General features: G+C 37.6%; 1 protein-coding gene across 5 annotated transcripts in view; it reads right to left on the bottom strand.

Annotated features, from left to right (window-relative positions):
* The window catches only part of eps15l1a (epidermal growth factor receptor pathway substrate 15-like 1a), a 55,143-nt gene that overhangs the window by 20,012 nt on the left and 17,007 nt on the right, over nt 1-18,124 (bottom strand). For 4 of the 5 annotated variants that reach the window (XM_022669644.2, XM_022669645.2, XM_022669646.2 and 1 more), the window contains 7 exons: nt 16,661-16,825; nt 14,761-14,866; nt 14,441-14,491; nt 10,958-11,094; nt 9,837-9,897; nt 7,869-7,951; nt 6,707-6,803 (listed from right to left, as the gene is read on the bottom strand). In XM_022669644.2, coding sequence (XP_022525365.1) covers nt 6,707-6,803; nt 7,869-7,951; nt 9,837-9,897; nt 10,958-11,094; nt 14,441-14,491; nt 14,761-14,866; nt 16,661-16,825 — 700 coding nt within the window. The remainder of the gene's footprint in view (nt 1-6,706; nt 6,804-7,868; nt 7,952-9,836; nt 9,898-10,957; nt 11,095-14,440; nt 14,492-14,760; nt 14,867-16,660; nt 16,826-18,124) is intronic. The other variant, XM_022669647.2, reaches the window with a different exon arrangement.

Raw genomic sequence — 18,124 nt, 5'->3', positions numbered from 1 at the left:
ACTGTGATGAGATTGTTTCTGATAGCTGTTTAAAAAGACTCTTCTCTGAATCAAAACATAAATTAAACCCACTGTGTGTTTAATAAAATACAGCTAGTGACTCAGTTAGCTTAACTTTAGAATTAGCTAGATAGATATTCAGGGTTTGAGAAAAATCTACATACATATAATGCCCTGCCCTGATGTGCCTGATCAGCCAAAACCTATAATTTCCAAACTCTATTAGTTCAGGGCTAGTTTTAGGGTTTGTTAGAATTTGTTTAAATCTCAAGTATTGTGGTGTAATTTATTTTTTAGAAGGGGTAGAAGAGATGGTTGAGCTGGAGAGAGAGAGAGAAAATGTGAAGAGGGCTGAATTTAACTGAACTGATTAGGACTGGACTGATCAATAGAAAGAAGTATTAATGAAAGATTATTAATTGTGTAGGCCCCTTAGGACTATTATTTACTTATGGAATATATCCTTTTTGGTAATTTGTGCACCCTTCAATTTAACAACAATAATAAAATAAATAAATAAATAAAAATATATATATACACTGCTCAAAAAAATAAAGGGAACACTCAAATAACACAATATAACTCCAAGTAAATCAAACTTCTGTGAAATTAAACTGTCCACTTAGGAAGCAACACTGATTGACAATCAATTTCACCTGCTGTTGTGCAAATGGAATAGACAACAGGTGGAAATTATTGGCAATTAGCAAGACACACTCAATAAAGGAGTGGTTCTGCAGGTGGGGACCACAGACCACTTCTCAGAACCTATGCTGTCTGGCTGATGTTTTGGTCAGTTTTGAATGTTGGTGGTGCTTTCACACTCGTGGTAGCATGAGACGGACTCTACAACCCACACAAGTGGCTCAGGTAGTGCAGCTCATCCAGGATGGCACATCAATGCGAGCTGTGGCAAGAAGGTTTGCTGTGTCTGTCAGCGTAGTGTCCAGAGGCTGGAGGCGCTACCAGGGGACAGGCCAGTACACCAGGAGACGTGGAGGAGGCCGTAGGAGGGCAACAACCCAGCAGCAGGACCGCTACCTCCGCCTTTGTGCAAGAAGGAACAGGAGGAGCACTGCCAGAGCCCTGCAAAATGACCTCCAGCAGGCCACAAATGTGCATGTGTCTGCACAAACGGTTAGAAACCGACTCCATGAGGATGGTATGAGGGCCCGACGTCCACAGATGGGGGTTGTGCTCACAGCCCAACACCGTGCAGGACGCTTGGCATTTGCCAGAGAACACCAGGATTGGCAAATTCGCCACTGGCGCCTTGTGCTCTTCACAGATGAAAGCAGGTTCACACTGAGCACATGACAGACGTGACAGAGTCTGGAGACGCCGTGGAGAGCGGTCTGCTGCCTGCAACATCCTTCAGCATGACCGGTTTGGCAGTGGGTCAGTAATGGTGTGGGGTGGCATTTCTTTGGAGGGCCCCACAGCCCTCCATGTGCTCACCAGAGGTGGCCTGACTGCCATTAGGTACCGAGATGAGATCCTCAGACCCCTTGTGAGACCATATGCTGGTGCGGTTGGCCCTGGGGTCCTCCTAATGCAGGACAATGCTAGACCTCATGTGGCTGGAGTGTGTCAGCAGTTCCTGCAAGATGAAGGCATTGAAGCTATGGACTGGCCCGCCCGTTCCCCAGACCTGAATCCGATTGAGCACATCTGGGACATCATGTCTCGCTCCATCCACCAACGTCACGTTGCACCACAGACTGTCCAGGAGTTGGCGGATGCTTTAGTCCAGATCTGGGAGGAGATCCCTCAGGAGACCATCCGCCACCTCATCAGGAGCATGCCCAGGCGTTGTAGGGAGGTCATACAGGCACGTGTAGGCCACACACAATACTGAGCCTCATTTTGACTTGTTTTAAGGACATTACATTAAAGTTGGATCAGCCTGTAGTGTGTTTTTTCACTTTAATTTTGTGTGTGGCTCCAAATCCAGGCCTCCATTGGTTAATAAATTTGATTTCCATTGATGATTTTTGTGTGATTTTGTTGTCAGCACATTCAACTTTGTACAGAACAAAGTATTCAATGAGAATATTTCATTCATTCAGATCTAGGATGTGTTATTTGAGTGTTCCCTTTATTTTTTTGAGCAGTGTATATTTCATATAAGAGATTTTATGTAAATATCTAGAAAAGAGTTTTCAATTCGACTGTATAAAAAGAATTAGTTACATATGTAGGAATTTCCACAGCATTTCAGTGTCAACAAAGGTAGACTATCAGATTTCGATAGTCTAACTGTAGTCTGTAAGCAGTTCACCTCGGTTGGGCTGTTGGGGTGGCGGAAACATTCCCTTATTTTTAAGTCCAAAACTTGACAGGTATGATATCCCCACCCCTAATAATCACATCAGGGTACTACTTTTTTTTTTTTTTTTAAGTTTTTAGCAAAAGAACAAAAATTACACTGTTCTCATTTCCGATCATATACCTACTACAGACAGATTATATCTTTCAGTATAATTTATTTTACTTTAATTCTGCATATATGGATATTTTTGGAGTGCATTATTAGTATCATGACATTCTGGATCATTGACTTTATTGATCATGTTACAAATCTGATAATATTCTTGTATTTTTTTTAAGGTCTAATTCCATCATTTTTTTTATTAATTTTAAAATGTCTAGTTGTGGTCTCTATTTAGTACATTGGATTTTGTAGCATTTCTGGTTATGGATTAGACCTGAAGAGCATAAATGTCAAAAATAAAAGGGGAAAATGGGCGTGTTCTAAAACCTTACATTTTTTTAGTAGTGAATAAATAAAAAATAAAAGCCAAAAAGTGAGACATTTATTGTGAAAAAAAAGTGCTCAGGTGTTTCTATTCAGCCCTGCTTTAGATCACTAAATTAGAGGTCTCTGAACAAAGACAGGCTTTGGCTCTTGCTCATAAATATATATACATGCAAATATATCACCTCTGATTGGCTAAAAGCACTGGATCAGAGAACGCCTACCTGCCTTCCCCCACAGTTAATTTTACAGCTCTAAAACTCAAAGGACAAAATGTTTTCAGAGACACAGCCTTAGTTGTAAAGACATAGACGGAGTGCTAGGTAAATTTAACCCTTAAATTTCGCTTAACGTCAAATTCTCAGCGTCGCACGGCCCTGTGGCCGAGAAATGTTATCAATGCGGTGGGCAGAGTGTACGCCACTCTGTTCGAGAGAATGCTGGTTCGAATCCCAGTCATGCAGCTTGCCGTCAGCTGCCAGAGCCTTGCTCTCTCTGGGTGGCGCTCTTTCCCCTTATCATTCCAAAGGGTGATGTCAACAGGCACAAGGCGTCTGTGAGCTAATGTATCAGAACCGAGTTGCTGCGCTTTCCTTTATGCGTGCTGTGATGCTACTCGGTAATGCTACATCAGAGGTGGCGGCTGACTTTACATGTATCAGAGGAGGCAGGGCTAATCTTCACCCTCTTTGTGTTGTGGTCTCAACAGTGATGGGGGATTTACAGCTGAGTAGCACCTGAACGGGTGGGACAATTTGTGTACACCCACACGCGTTACACAAGGACATGCAGCAACAATAAACAGAATACTAAATATAACAATGCTGTTCCTGTAAATGACCTGCTCACGCATCTTCACAGTGTGTATGAGCAGGTCAGTTTCCTCTACTAACCCATTATGACTCACAGAACCTTGGTTCATCGCTAAAGATGATATGGTTGCAGGCTACTGCAGTCCAGGTTTCTTGTTTATGACATTACTGCATACAAAAGCAACGGTGGCTAGACAGTCTGTCATAGATAAGTCAATAATAATGTGTTCAAGTGCGTATTAGAAGTATGTCTAGCAGCCAATGATCTCTCGCCAAGAGGTACACTATCCAAAAGTAGCCCCTGAGAGCCTTTTTAAATGGCAGTAGGGGAGATGCTTATATGGCAAAATGGCATATGGCAAGATATCTGCCTGAGCTGCAATTATAGGATTTTACAGCAATCCAGGTTGTGTATAAAATACACTTAAAACCTCTGGTCTATCTGAGAATATTTTAGGAACTTATATTTTTGAGATGCACAGTTTGATAGAGTAAAACAATAAAGAACAATTACAGAAGGTGATCTAACTCTAATGAAATATTGTTTCTAGAATTGCCCGTCCAAGCAAATTAAAGCCCTATCCTGATTGGATTAGTTTCCTCAGGGGGACGTCTGTGAAAAAAATTATCACACTCTACTTTTTTGAGATGGAGGACATGGCAGAAATATTTGTTGACTAATTGAGAAAAAATATTCATCAGATTAGTCCTACAGGAAGAGTCAGGTTTGGCTAACCCACATGGCAACACCTTTAGCTCAGCTTATCATTGAACTATAGCTCGATCCGGACGGGATTCGTTTCTCAGGAGGACATCTGTGAAAATATTTCACACTTCTACTCAGTGATAAAACTCTTGCATCCTGACTGTAATTCAAAAAACAGGAGGACCAGTGAGTTTTTTTTTGGATGAATTGGGCTGGATGGTTGTGCTTTAAATAAGATCTCAGGTTAGTAGTATTGCCAGCTTTTGTTTCCACTGTTGTGAAACCTTGTAAACATACTGGCTGATTCGCGCTGATGGTTCTCCTCGCTCATCTGGCTGAAAGCCAAAATACTCCCGCACCGGAGCCGCGGAATACGGCTTTAAAACTTCCTCAAACCTTCTCTGAAACTGTTTAGTTTTGAGACTGTCAGGCCTAGTAGCTTCAGGCCTAGTAGCTCCTCCTTTTTTATTTCACTCGCTGTTGTGTTTACATGGATCTCCGTGGAAACGCTCGACCAAAGTGTAATTACAGTATGTAAATCAGCCTATAATTTTTTTTGTTCAGAAAACGTCTGAGAAAAACACATACATGGTTGTTTCGGACGGGAATAAAATCACAGGGGACCCCCTATAAAAGTGAAAATTTCTAATCCCGTCCAGATAGGGTTTAAGAAATATTTAAAATAAAGTGTAACATGTGGTCAGTTGTCATAGTGACCAATAAGCCTGATAAACTGCTTAGCTTAGCTGTTTAAACAGTGGATTAAAAGAAGATTTGCCTGTGGAGGAAACTCTTCAGCATGACCAAGTTTACACTATGGGTTGTTCACATGCTTTAAAACAGAGCCTTAAAAACAGCTACCAAGAGGCAAATTTAAATAATAAATGTGTGCGAGTTCTGGCACTTACACATACAACTGAGTAATCAAACACAGTTATTATCGCTGTGCTTTAAAACTGTTTTTCTTTCTTCACTTTTTCACTTTATGACATAATGTGAATCTGGCAGCTGTTTCAGGATTTATGCTTTATGTGGTTTTTGTTTTTATAAAAGATTAATGATACAAAAAAAAAGGTCTTTAGACTGACTGGGGAGAAATATCTGTCTGTTAATATTACCACGAGATTGCAAGATGATGCTTAAAAGCATGCTTTTGTACTTTTGTACTTTTTTACTACACTATATGGACTAATATATTGGGACACAGGCTCATTAACTGTCACCATCTTAAATATAGGCGTATTAAAAAATGAGTTTATCCTGCTTTTGTTTGAGCAAATGCCTTTATTGTCTATGTTAAGTGTTTTTCTTCTAGATTTTGGAGACTGATGTGAGGATTTGATTGCAGTCAGTGATTAATCCTTTGAACTCTTGGCTGTTTTGGTGAGTTTTTTCATCGTTTTTGTCAGTTTCACTTTCAGGTCTTATAACACAGTAATTATATCAGATAGACCATGTCATGAGCTATTTTACTCCAGAAGCCATACAGCTGCTCAAAAATATAATCATTTAAAATGTAAAAGGTAGAAGAATTGTTTGTTTTTTTTTTTACATATTTTTGAATGTATAGACTATAAATATATTCACACCTAAGATATATTTTCAAAAATGGTTAGAGTAGAGTTTATATAAGTTGAAAGCATAAGAATATTGATGATAGTTCATTACAGTGCTTATTATTACTTTGACAAAATACAGGGAGAGCATCAGGTGGATTTCTTTTTCTTGATAATCACACCTCTAGGATACATACTCAGAGCAGCCAATGCTGCAGCTTATGCAGCATTTTAATTAGGACACACAAAGAACACTACATACAAAAATGTTAACTTTTTTTTGTCTAAATAAATAAAAAATGTTTAGTGCAAAATAACTACGACTAGTAAAAATGTGAAAATAAAATAATTAATATAAATAAAAACTATATAAAGTAGTGCACAGCATATCTAGCTTTAGTTTGAGTGCAGGTAGTTTCACACTTTTTCTGAGGACATTTTTGAGTCATTTACTGATATTATTTGGTTTGAAACATCACATAAATATGTTTGAAGCACTAAAGGTAAATAATATTGGTTGGGGAAGGAGATCTATCACTCTTTAAGGAGTTTTTCTCTATGGGTTTCTTGTATATTTAGCTTTACCGCACTGGGATGTTATTTTTAGAAAGAGTAAGTTCCGCCCTTTCTAACCATATATGGATTATGTTGATGTGTGAAGGTATTCCTGAGTAATTAAGCTGAGAACACAAGGTGCGATTTTGAACGGAAAATCCGTCTGTAGGGTTCTAAGGGTTAAAGTGTTACTGAGGTCAACTCCCCGTGTCCTCAATCCCAAAATTCATAATTAATGGCTGTATTTCTCTCCTCCACTGGATATTCGTAAAGTATTACAGTGTTTCCTGGTGGTGTTGCCACCGATTCGTACACCTACCGCTGGGCGGTTTGGGTCGTGGTGGTATGGTCTTCTTGGGAGGGAGAGCTGGAGTGTCCTGCTTTCTGCTGAAGAGGTCGTCTACAAAGGCCGGCGGCTGTGTTCAACCACAGGGAATGGGGGGGGAGAGGTTAAAAAAATAAAATAAAATAAATAAATAAAAAAAATGCACAACCAGTCGCAGATGCAGGCCAACATATCATGCTATATATAAAAAGACCACCAAAGGCTACTATTGTAAGCCTGTGGAATATAATCAAGAGGATGATAGATAGCTGAAGAGCTTAAACTGTGGTGCCAGAAGTTATATAAATTTACCCAAAAGCAGTGTGTAAGACTGGTGGAGGAGAACATGCCAAGATGCATGAGAGCAGTGATATTTTACCAAATACTGATATCTGAACTATTAAAACATTAATATTGTTGTTTGTAAATAAACATGAACTTGATTTCTTTCCATTAATTTAGAGATTAAAGTTTTGCATCATTTTTCATTTTCTGCAAACAAATGGTCTAAACGACAATATTTCTATATGTAACTTGGGAAAAATAGCAGTATTTTTTAGAATAAAACAATGCTCACATATAATTAGTAAAATTAAAGAAAATTATCATTTTTAAGTGGTCTCTTATCTATAGCTCTGGAAAATTAAAAAAAAATAGAGACCACTTCAAAATGATGAGTTTCTTTGATTTTACGAAACTAAAAACCTCTGGAATATAACCAAGAGTAAGATGGATGATCACAAGCCATCAAACCAAACTGAACTGCTTGAGTTTTTGCACCAGGAGTGGCATAAAGTTATCCAAAAGCAGTGTGTAAGACTGGTGGAGGAGAGCATGCCAAGATGCATAAAAACTGTGATTAAAAACCAGGGTTATTCCACCAAATATTGATTTCTAAACTCTTTTTTGCATTATTTGAGGTCTGAAAGCTCTGCATCTTTTTTGTTATTTCAGCCATTTCTCATTTTCTGCAAATAAATGCTCTAAATGAAAATATTTTTATTTGGAATTTGGGAGAAATATTGTCTGTAGTTTATAGAATAAAACAACAATGTTCATTTTACCTAAACATATACCTATAAATAGCAAAATCAGAGAAACTGATTCAGAAACTGAAGTAAAGCTGTATATATTATATGATTATTTGGTATGATACCTTTGACATCTGGCTAAAGTCAGCAAAGCCACTGTTGCTGCCGAAAGAGCTGCTTCCAAAGGGGTCCAGTGTTCCGAATGGATCTTAAGACAAAAACAAAGTTAAACCATTATAAATCTCTAAATAACCAAATAATCACAATGACACATTAACATTATATTAAGATAATATTTCTGCACAAATTTAAAGGTTTATTCTTCATTTAATCTTTAAGACAATTTAAAACATTAATATGTGCCAATAAATACTAAGGATGTATTAAACTGTGTAGATCAGAAGAGTTATTATGATGGGAGATTTTCACTTGATTAGCATCAGACTTTTATTACAGAATATTAATAAGCTACAGCAGGGCATACAAGCTGATTTTACATTTATCAATTTAAGGCTCTGTATCTAATTCTGTATCTGCCAACAAATGCTTTGTATATAACCAGGTCTAGCTGTACAGATTACAAACAATTATATATTTAATATTATAAATATTGTAAAGATTAATAATTAATAAACAAATAATGATTGAAACAGGCAAGGTTATCAATATACAATCTGTCAGTGTTTTTATTTAAAGGTTTTGTAAAAGTTTAAGAAACTATAAAGCTTTAAATAACCTTTATTTTACTAGATTGCCAAATTATTTCTAAATATATATATTTGTACACATTTGTCAGGTGTCTGTTTTGTTCTTCATTCAGATGGTCACAGGCCATCAAACTAAGCTGACCTGCTTTAATTAAATGCCAGAAGTGAAATAAATTCACCCAAAAGCAGTGTAAAAACTGGTGGAGGAGATCAGTGATAAAAAAAATAGTCATGGATACTTTACCAAATACTAATATCTGAACTATTAAATCATTAATATTGTTGTTTGTGAATTAATATGAACTTGTTTTCTTTCCATTGTTTAAGATCTGAAAGCTCTGCATCTTGGTCATTATTTTGGCCATTTCTCATTTTCTGCAAATAAATGATCTAAATGACAATATTTCTATATGTAATTTGGGGAAAAATATCAGTAGTTTATAGAATAAAACAACAGTGTTCACCTATATAAAATTAGAGAAAATTTGCATTTTTAAGTGGTCTCTTATATATATATAAAAAAATTAAGACCACTTTTAAATAACCAAATGTGACAAAAAAAAATACTACAGATAAATTAAATTGTGTATATAATATAACAAAACGAGTTCATTACTTTTTTCAACATGTTATTTTGCTGCTGCTGCTGTTGCTGCTGCTTATGTTAAATCTGCATTAGAACTTGACCAAATTCATAAAAAAAAACAACGAGAGCCAGATTTAAACCCTCATTTAGGCGTATTTATCTGACAAAAACAAGTCATGGAAACTTGCTGGTGCATATTTGGTAAAAAACGAAAAAAAAAAAAAAAAACTGCTGCATCTACTTCTGTGAGATTCAAAAACATTGAAGTTATCTTCAAAGATATTTCTTCTTCTTTTTTCTCTACCCCACCACATGTAGGAAAAAAAAACACACACACACACACACACACTTCCTGACATCTAGAATAATAACCCAGCCTGCACCAGAGTGTGTTTGTTACTGCAGCATCAGATCAACGTCCCAGCTTTTCTAGTTTGGACGGTCGGGACTCTGAGCATGGGAACTGTCTTAACAGCTTCTTCTCACTTCTGCTCTTGAAACACGCTCGTCACCTTCTCCGAGGCCCCCGCCGGGCCAGAAATCACCCTGGGCATAAGGTGTGAAAACAGCCCCCGCCTGCGTTGTGCAAGTCTTACCACAGTGCTCTCCCACGGCACAGCTCAGTGAACAGTCAGACAATCAGCCACTGCCCTTTTTCACTGATCTGAGGCCTGAGTTGGGACGTGACTGATGTAAACGGTGTTTTGGAGAGTGAAGTAATGTGTTATTTAACTGATGAACCCGTCAAAGGACAGGACAGGTTCTAGACTCGCGATGACTCAACTGGAAAGCAACAATACCTGCGCCTTTCGGTTTGGGACTGGTGGAGGCGAACGGGTCGTTGCTTGGAAAGTGATGAGGCTGTAAAAAGGGAGTGGATAAGAAACAGTTAACTGAACATGCTCTAAATATCGTTGCTGTCCAATAAAAAAAAAAACAAAAAACACTTATCTCCAAAACAGTATCTTTACAGGAGAGAGAAAAAACCTGGTAAACTTTCAATGGAAGTTTCAATGTAAAAAAAAGGGTTTATTTCAGGTCATTTTGAAGAGTTTCTATTGGTCCGTTCATCAAGGCACAGTGTAAGGAACAGAGTTTGCCTGTTCAAATTATGTATTAAACTAAAAATTGACAAAATGGAGATAAGTGTTTTTCATTGGACAGCAACGATATGCTCTGCTTAAAGGAATTACTTTACATGAGTTACTGACTGATGCTTTACTAGGCCTGTCACGATAACAAAATGTTCAGGACGATATATTGTCCCAGAAATGATTGCGATGAACGGTAATATTGTCATTTTAAAAGGAACACTATAAAAAAAGTATTTTTCCTGCTTCTGTGTCCCCAAAGGAGCTATAAGACAATGTGCTACAGTAATAAAATACTAGCATAATAATATTACACCAGTTTACAGTGAAACTAACTTTTTATTACTAAGAGCAGACATAGGGCTTCCAATATACAAATATTTTAATATCCTAAATAACTAAAACAAATAAAGTGCAACCACCCTGAGACTGTGTGGGTTCTGAAAAAACTGCACTAAATATTAAACAGACCTTTATAAAAAAAAAAGATTAAAGTAACATTTACAGTAATTCAACTTTTTTTTTTTACTCTGGACACAAAGGCGCTTGCAGATTCTCTTTTCTGATCATATATGTATAATATGCTATAAAACACAAATTAGCCATACAATAGGCCATAGCTCTTGCTATAAATGTATTTTTTATGTATCTGTCAAACAAATTCTGAGCAAAAAAAAAAAAAAAAAAACCAACACATTCACCGTATGAGGTTTAAGGCAGGATCTCTCTGGGCTAACAATATTCATATTCAATATTCAGCTTGGGAAATAGGGCTGGATGTTTGTGCTTTAAATGAGATCTCATGCTTATGCCTCATGCCTATGCTTTACCTTAGCTGGGAGTGTAGCACTTTTGCTGAAAGGATCAGAGCTGGTGAAGGGGTCGGCCTTGGCCGGCCGTTTGAAGAAGTCTTCTGAAGTGGTCTTGAAGGGGTCGGTCTCTTTAAAAGGATCTCCCCCGAAAGGATCTGGAGGAGTGAGGAGACACAGAATCACCTGTTAGTCACAAGCTCTTCATTTCAGTCCCCTTAACAGTGCTTTAAAGGTCTCCATCTCCATCTTGTTCTTTGTAAAATACAATAGGTGTACAAAAGAGTTGTATATGGATGCTGCACATAAAACTATTCTTCAAACTCCATTGTCTGCAGTAGCTAAGAAAAGAAAATATTCAGAAAACAAAAAGTCAATCAGGAAAAGCACCCGTATCTATGTCAACCTGTGGATTAGTATTCATGGCATCACCCACCTTGGATCACAAGCGCCTACAGGCAGAGCTAAAGCCACCCAATAACACTGTCCCGTTAGACAGGAGTTAATGGAGGTTCGTTCCTGTGTTATTTGCGCAAATAAAACATTAGTGTTATATGTTTTGCCATGTAATTCAGAGCTAAGGAACAAATGGTTAGAATTTGTCTATGGAACACCACCAGAGAAGTACAATTAAGAATAGGTAGGTGTATTTTTAAAACAATTCTATTTACACTAGTTAAAAGTAAAAATTCACCACGGTTTTGTTTTAACTCCCTAAGCGGCTCTGCTGCAGCTCAGCCAACAAAACCCCGGGTGGATTTTTGCTTTCTGAACCTGAAATACCCACCTCTGTGTAAGTAACTAGGTTTACATGGGATCTCCGGTGAATTTTGCGTTTTACAGAGACTCTAAGGCTAGGTCAGTGGCTCAACTGCACTTAGCAGGGTGTGTTACACATATAGTAAAGTAAGATATGACATTGCAAAGACTGTTATTAGTGTAAAAATGTCTTTATTTTAAAACGTTTCTAACTGTTGTCCTCTCGCTGCCTTACAGTGCTGTAAGACAATTAGATGAGATATGTTTGAATGTATGAATGTTAATAAGCAAGAACCAAAATCCTATCATTTCGATCCATCCACTACTCAATGGGACTAAAGCAGTGTTATACCGTATCACTGGAGCACATTTATTTACTTAGCTTAACTTAACTCTCACCACCCATATGGTATAATTAAGCAATAATACATGAGAGGTAGTGCTATAGCGTGTATCGATCAGCACAGCAGTGCCAATATTACACCTTATAGCACGAACCTTGTGTGTATTATTGCGACTATACCACAGTTCCATTATCGCTGTTTACTGAAAGATTTTAAGTAAAGACAAGAAAATACAATCTGTTTGGGTATAAAAACTCTGCAAGTTAAAATAGTTTCATTGCTGCTATGTTTGTAGCTGCACTGTTTGGCTTGTAAGTGCTGCATCGTTGCTAGGTTACCTGTATGTGGCGGAGTAATACATGGAGATCTTCGGTTACAATGCATTACCAGCTGATGATGGCACTCACACAACGCCTCTCAGCCAATTACATTGCAGGGTCGGAACTGAGGCATAATATGGTATATTCTGATATCCCCAGCCCATGTAGTCACAATGTCATTTTCACACCCTACGCCCACCAGTTCACTCACCCACAGGTCACACATCACCACTCCGATGGTACACTTTCAAAATGACCCTAATTTAGTATGTAAGTTGGAGAACTGAAAGTTGTATATTAGAAAGAGAGAAGTGTGACACTTTAACTGAACATGATGCTGCAATCCATGTCAGCCATGAACCCCAATGTCAAGTCTATCTTTACATTCAGATCATATACTGCTCAATGATGCACATTATATCATTATTTTCTCATTAAACAGCTCAATTTCTGTTCAAATCTGCTCAGTATTACAACGTGAAGAAGGTCAATCATAATCATACTCTTACAGTCATGAGATGAGAAACAGGTGAGTAAAAACATTTGACCTTCCTATGAACAATAATACAAGATGGAGAGAATATAAATATATATACATAAAACTAGACAAAGTATATGAAAAATGTTACTATTAGTACAGTGTATTGGCAAGAACCTGTCGATGTGATATGTATATCACAATACAGGAGATACAGGCCGATACGATATATTGTGATATATTAAGATATGTTAAAATTTTATTGCGAAACTGTTAGCAAAGTTTCAATTTCAAAATTTTATGCCATCACACCATTATCACGTGCATTAAATCTGAGTAATTTTTTTTTTTTATCCAATTAGAACAATTTGATCTAAAGTACAACAACACTAAGTACAACGCTGCTCTCTAGTGGTTGGATTTTAATACAACACAAAACGAACCACTGTCTGACACCAATCTTTATATGTAAACTGGGGTGCTGGACCAATTTTGTAGGATGTTCCAGTAGCATGATATTTACAAGACATTTAAATAAGATTAATCTAAGAAAAATTTGATTCTTTAAAGAATCGTGATTCCTAGTACTGGCGACTCTAAATCGATTCAAAATGCCCCTAAATCGATTTAAAAATGTGTTTAGGTTTATGTGTCCACTTAGCCACCGTAGACAAGTAAAAGCCAGTGTTTGGGCACAATTTGAATTTTACAATGTTCATTTATCAGTGTTTTGTATGTTTAATATTTAAGGTTAAGTTAAAAAAAAAAAAAAACAGTGATGCCTGTGTTTTATTTTTAAGGTTACATTTTAAAGATGTAATACAGTAAGAAACCTAAATTTATTGTTAAATAAATACTCTATTTGATTAAATTGTCATTTAATTTTCTCAATCACATAATTGAAACAAAATTTATAGACCATTTGTCTCAGAAATACAGACAGAAGTTAATTTACAATGTAGATTTGAAAATGCTTATTTATACTGATTAGATTTAGAAGATTAAAATGTTTTGAGCTGCACAAGGAGTGCTTTTCCCGTCTTTACGACAGCAAAGACAGACCAACATACCCTAAATCCAGCTGCAGCGGTGCATAGCTGACAGCTTGCATTTAGATAGCTAAAATGCTCCAAGTGGAAGCTCTTGACCTGTTACACTGATAAACTCTCTGCTGTCTTTATTGCTCCAAAATGAAAAAAAAAAACATCAAAACAAGAGATTTAACTGCTCAGAGGATATTGAAACTTTCAATGTGGAGCGAGTCAACATGTAATCTGTTGCGTTTGGGTCCTTGTGAAGATCCAGAGACTGAGCTGACTGGACTGAGCTGAGTAAACATAGTGATGAAAGGGTAATAGCAAAATACTGGTTAGATAGGGTAAGATAGATTAGTAGAGTAGTACCAACCTGAAGAAGGTTTTTATGAGGACTGTAAAATATACTGCATTATATTTTTACCCAGTACATTCACATAAGATTGCTTTAAAACGTACAGAAATGTGTTCTAATTATAAAAAAGAAATCTGCAGTACTTTCGGGTGCATCATTTGACAGTACATATCAACAGCACAGTTCCCATCATGCATCAAGGCAGATTGAATACCTGTAGCTGTGGGAGGCTGCTTGGCAAAAGGATCATTCTGGAAAGGGTCACCTACAGGGAAGTGGACAGAGATAGATAGAGTTTAGCAGCCAGTGAAAGACAGATCTGAAAGCCATGCCACAGAACATCCCATAACCGGGTCAATTTACATAAACACTGCTGCTCTGCAGTGATTTCCACTCAGCACATTAGCCTGAGAGTGAGCGGAGGAGGGGGGGCTCGCATGATCAAACGTGCGAGGAGACAGAGAAGCAGTGGGGGGCAGCAGATGAGCGATGGATAAGGGAAGGAAGAGAAAAAGAGATAACATGCACAGTAACCTTTGAAGGGGTCGGATTTGAAAGGGTCTTCAGACTGGAAGGGGTCCGTGTGCATCTCCTGAGGGTTGCTGTTGAACACGTTGGTCTTCACTTTGAAGGGATCCTCCTGAGGGCAGAAGAATAGACAAATGAATTTGTTAAGCTCTGATTAAGGTTTGCCTTTTTCTACTGGTCCTAGACATGCTGTATTTTTCACAATTAAAATCCTTATATTCTCCAAAAATAGTCAGTTTTACCAGTCACGTTATAAGGAGCAGTGAAGTACAGCGTTATACAGGAGTTTCAGTTTAGTTCTCCAGCAGTATTAGCATTAGCAGCTAACCGTGCTAAGCGCTAACTCTTTTGCCACTCAGAGGTGAGTGTTATCTGCCTGTAGACTGCTGTGAACCCCAGCTAGCACTGCTGGAGCAGCATTAGCATTTGCTGCTAACTGCGCTAAGCTCTTTCAATGTTCAGAGGTGAGTATTTTTGGTCTATAGACTGCTGCTAACCCCGGCTAGCACTGCATTACCCACTAACCATACTAAGCTATCAGACTGTAGCGGAATTCATTAATTGTAACAAATATCTGAACGTATAGTGTAGTTTAGGGTTGAGGAAAATGTTTGATTCTTTGATGCATCTCGATTTGATGTTGATGATTTTAAATTGATTCACAAATGCCAAAAATCTATTCAGACCTTACAAAAAATGTACATATTTTGTGAGTCATCTGCCACTTCCCTACGCTGTTGAAACAGCATCTCTATGTTAAAAATTCTCAGGCGCGCTCTCTTTCTCTTATTCACACTCTTATTCACACTCTTACTCACTCACAGCCACAATAATAAAACCAGCTCTGTAAATACATTTCACTGGTCAGCCATAACATTATGATCACCTTCATGTTTCTGCTTTCCTTGTAGCTGGCTTTAATATAATGCTAACAACATGAGTTAACTAAGTTAAGTATAGCTAAAACTGCAATTCTTCACAAAACATTTTCTTTTAAAGCCAAACAAAAGCTGGATGTTAATCTACACAGATTCCTCTGCTGAAAACTGTTTATTTGGGGGATTAAAGTGCTTCTGTTTATTTACAGTAAACTTAGATTTCCAGATTTCCACTATGTATGGGTGCAGCAGCATTAACATTAGAGGCTACATTAGCAACCCTGAGAGTTCCAGTAAGCCAGGACGATATTAGCTAGCTGTTCATCCCACATAGCTCGTTTAAACATGGTAAACACACAGACTACAGTCCAAAATACTCACGCTTAGCGGCTAATGCTAATGCTGATCCAGCAGTGCTAGCCAGGGGTTAGCAGCAGGCTACAGGCCAAAAATACTCACCTCTGAACGGCAGAAGCGTTTAGTGCAGTTAGCAGCTAATGCTAATACTGCTCCAGCCTCAGTGCCTTGGGCTAAACCAAAACTTCTGTATAATGCTGTAATTTAGCGGAGCGGATATAAGGATTATGCACCAGATTATTAGGCTCACTGCCAATTTTGGAGAAAATTTAAGGATTTTATGTGCGCACTAGAGTCAGGCAGCATTAGCATAGCCGTTTTAACTTTAATGTTAGGAATACATTTAAAAAACGGTGAGTGTTTTGCACAATGGATTAATCACGGATTCTCACCGGAAGCAGTAGGATCTCTTTCTATCACTTTGAATTGATATATATATAATTTTTTGTTTTAATGCTGATGTTTTTTTTTATGTGTTTTTTGCATTTTATGCCTTTTTTTGTGAGAGATGCGGCCTATTGGTAAAGGACAGGTACTTAAAAAGTGGGGTATTGTACCATATTGAGATACTTTTCTAGTATCAGTTTACAGTGCAACACTAGTACTGATCACATGCCATACAAGCTTGTGTTAACCCACAGTATTATTATTGACTTAACCCAGGGTCTCACCATGGCCCCGAAGCCCCCGTTCTCCTTCTCAGGGAAGCCCTCGCTCATGTCGGCCAGGTTGGTCATGCTGCCCCCGTGGGTGCCGTTCAGCGCGCTGCTGTACTGCTCGATGCTTTTGCTCATTTCGTGCTGATTGTCCTGGATCTGGGACAGCTTGCTGCGAGCCTTCAAAACAAGTGATTATGTTATTGTTGCGTTTTTATCGCTTGACCTTTTGTATGATTAGTCCTCAAAATAATCAGATAATTATACGATTACTAAAATAATAGATCAAGGCAGCGTTACTTATAAGTCATACTCTTATCAGATCAGGTGGAAAGTCGTGAGCCACATACTTTGATAATGAATCACAATATTACTAAATTCTCCACCCATAAACACCACAAACGCTGTATACTGTAGAGCCTAAACCTGAACTGAGCCTGAACATGCAGCGTGACGGTATGAATGTAGCACCTTCTGGTGCACACTGGTTAAAATAAGAAGTACTGCACAGTTTTACACAGTCTCAGCTGATCATTTAGGAGTACTGCTGTAGTCATGCAAACATGTATTACCTCTATTTTATTTGTTCCTTTCATTTTAATATACAGTGACTTGAAAAACATTAATATTAATATTAATATTATTATTATTCAATTATTAATATCACTTGAACTTTTTCTTATTTTACCACCTTACAACCACAAACTTAAAATATCAATAAAATACATTTTATATTACAAGTTAGAAACAAACACAAAAAGTATACATTGCTTTCAAAATTTGAAATATGAAAAGTTTGACGTGCAAAAGTATTCAGCCTATATCAATACTTAGTAGAGCCACATTTCGCTGCAATTACAGCTGCAAGTCTTTTGGAGACAGAGATTTTTGCCCATTCTTCTATACAAAACAGCTCAAGCTCAGCCACGTTGGATTAAAAGCAAAGAAGATCAACGGGATTTAGGTCAGGACTTTGACTCGGGCATTTTAACACATGTATAATTTTTTTATCTAAACCATCTCACTGTAGCTCTGGATGTATATTAGGGTCATTATCTTGCTGGAAGGAGAATCTCCTTTCCAGTCTCCAGTCTTTTGCAGTCTCCAGCATGTTTTCTTCTAGGATTGTCCTGTATTTAGCTCCATCCATCTTCCCATCAACTCTGACCAGTTTCCCTGTTCCTGCTGAAGAAAAGCAACCCCACACCAAGATGCTACCACCACCATGTTTCACAGTGAGGATGCTATGTTCAGGGTTGGGCAGTGGTAATTTTCCACCCACACATAGTGCTTTGAATTAATTCTAAAAAGTTTAACTTTGGCTTTATCTGCAAATGGCACTTCTTTTGTCTTTCTTTTAACAATGCACTTTTTCTTGCTACTCTTCTTTAAAGGCCAGATTTGTAAAGTGCACAACTTATAGTTGTCCTGTGAAGAGATGACCCACCTTTTATGATTCTGCATGTTACCTATGTTAAC

The sequence above is a fragment of the Astyanax mexicanus genome, chromosome 16, assembly GCF_023375975.1.
Source record: "Astyanax mexicanus isolate ESR-SI-001 chromosome 16, AstMex3_surface, whole genome shotgun sequence".
Taxonomy (NCBI): domain Eukaryota; kingdom Metazoa; phylum Chordata; class Actinopteri; order Characiformes; family Acestrorhamphidae; genus Astyanax; species Astyanax mexicanus.
This window is presented reverse-complemented; position numbering and strand designations above follow the sequence as displayed.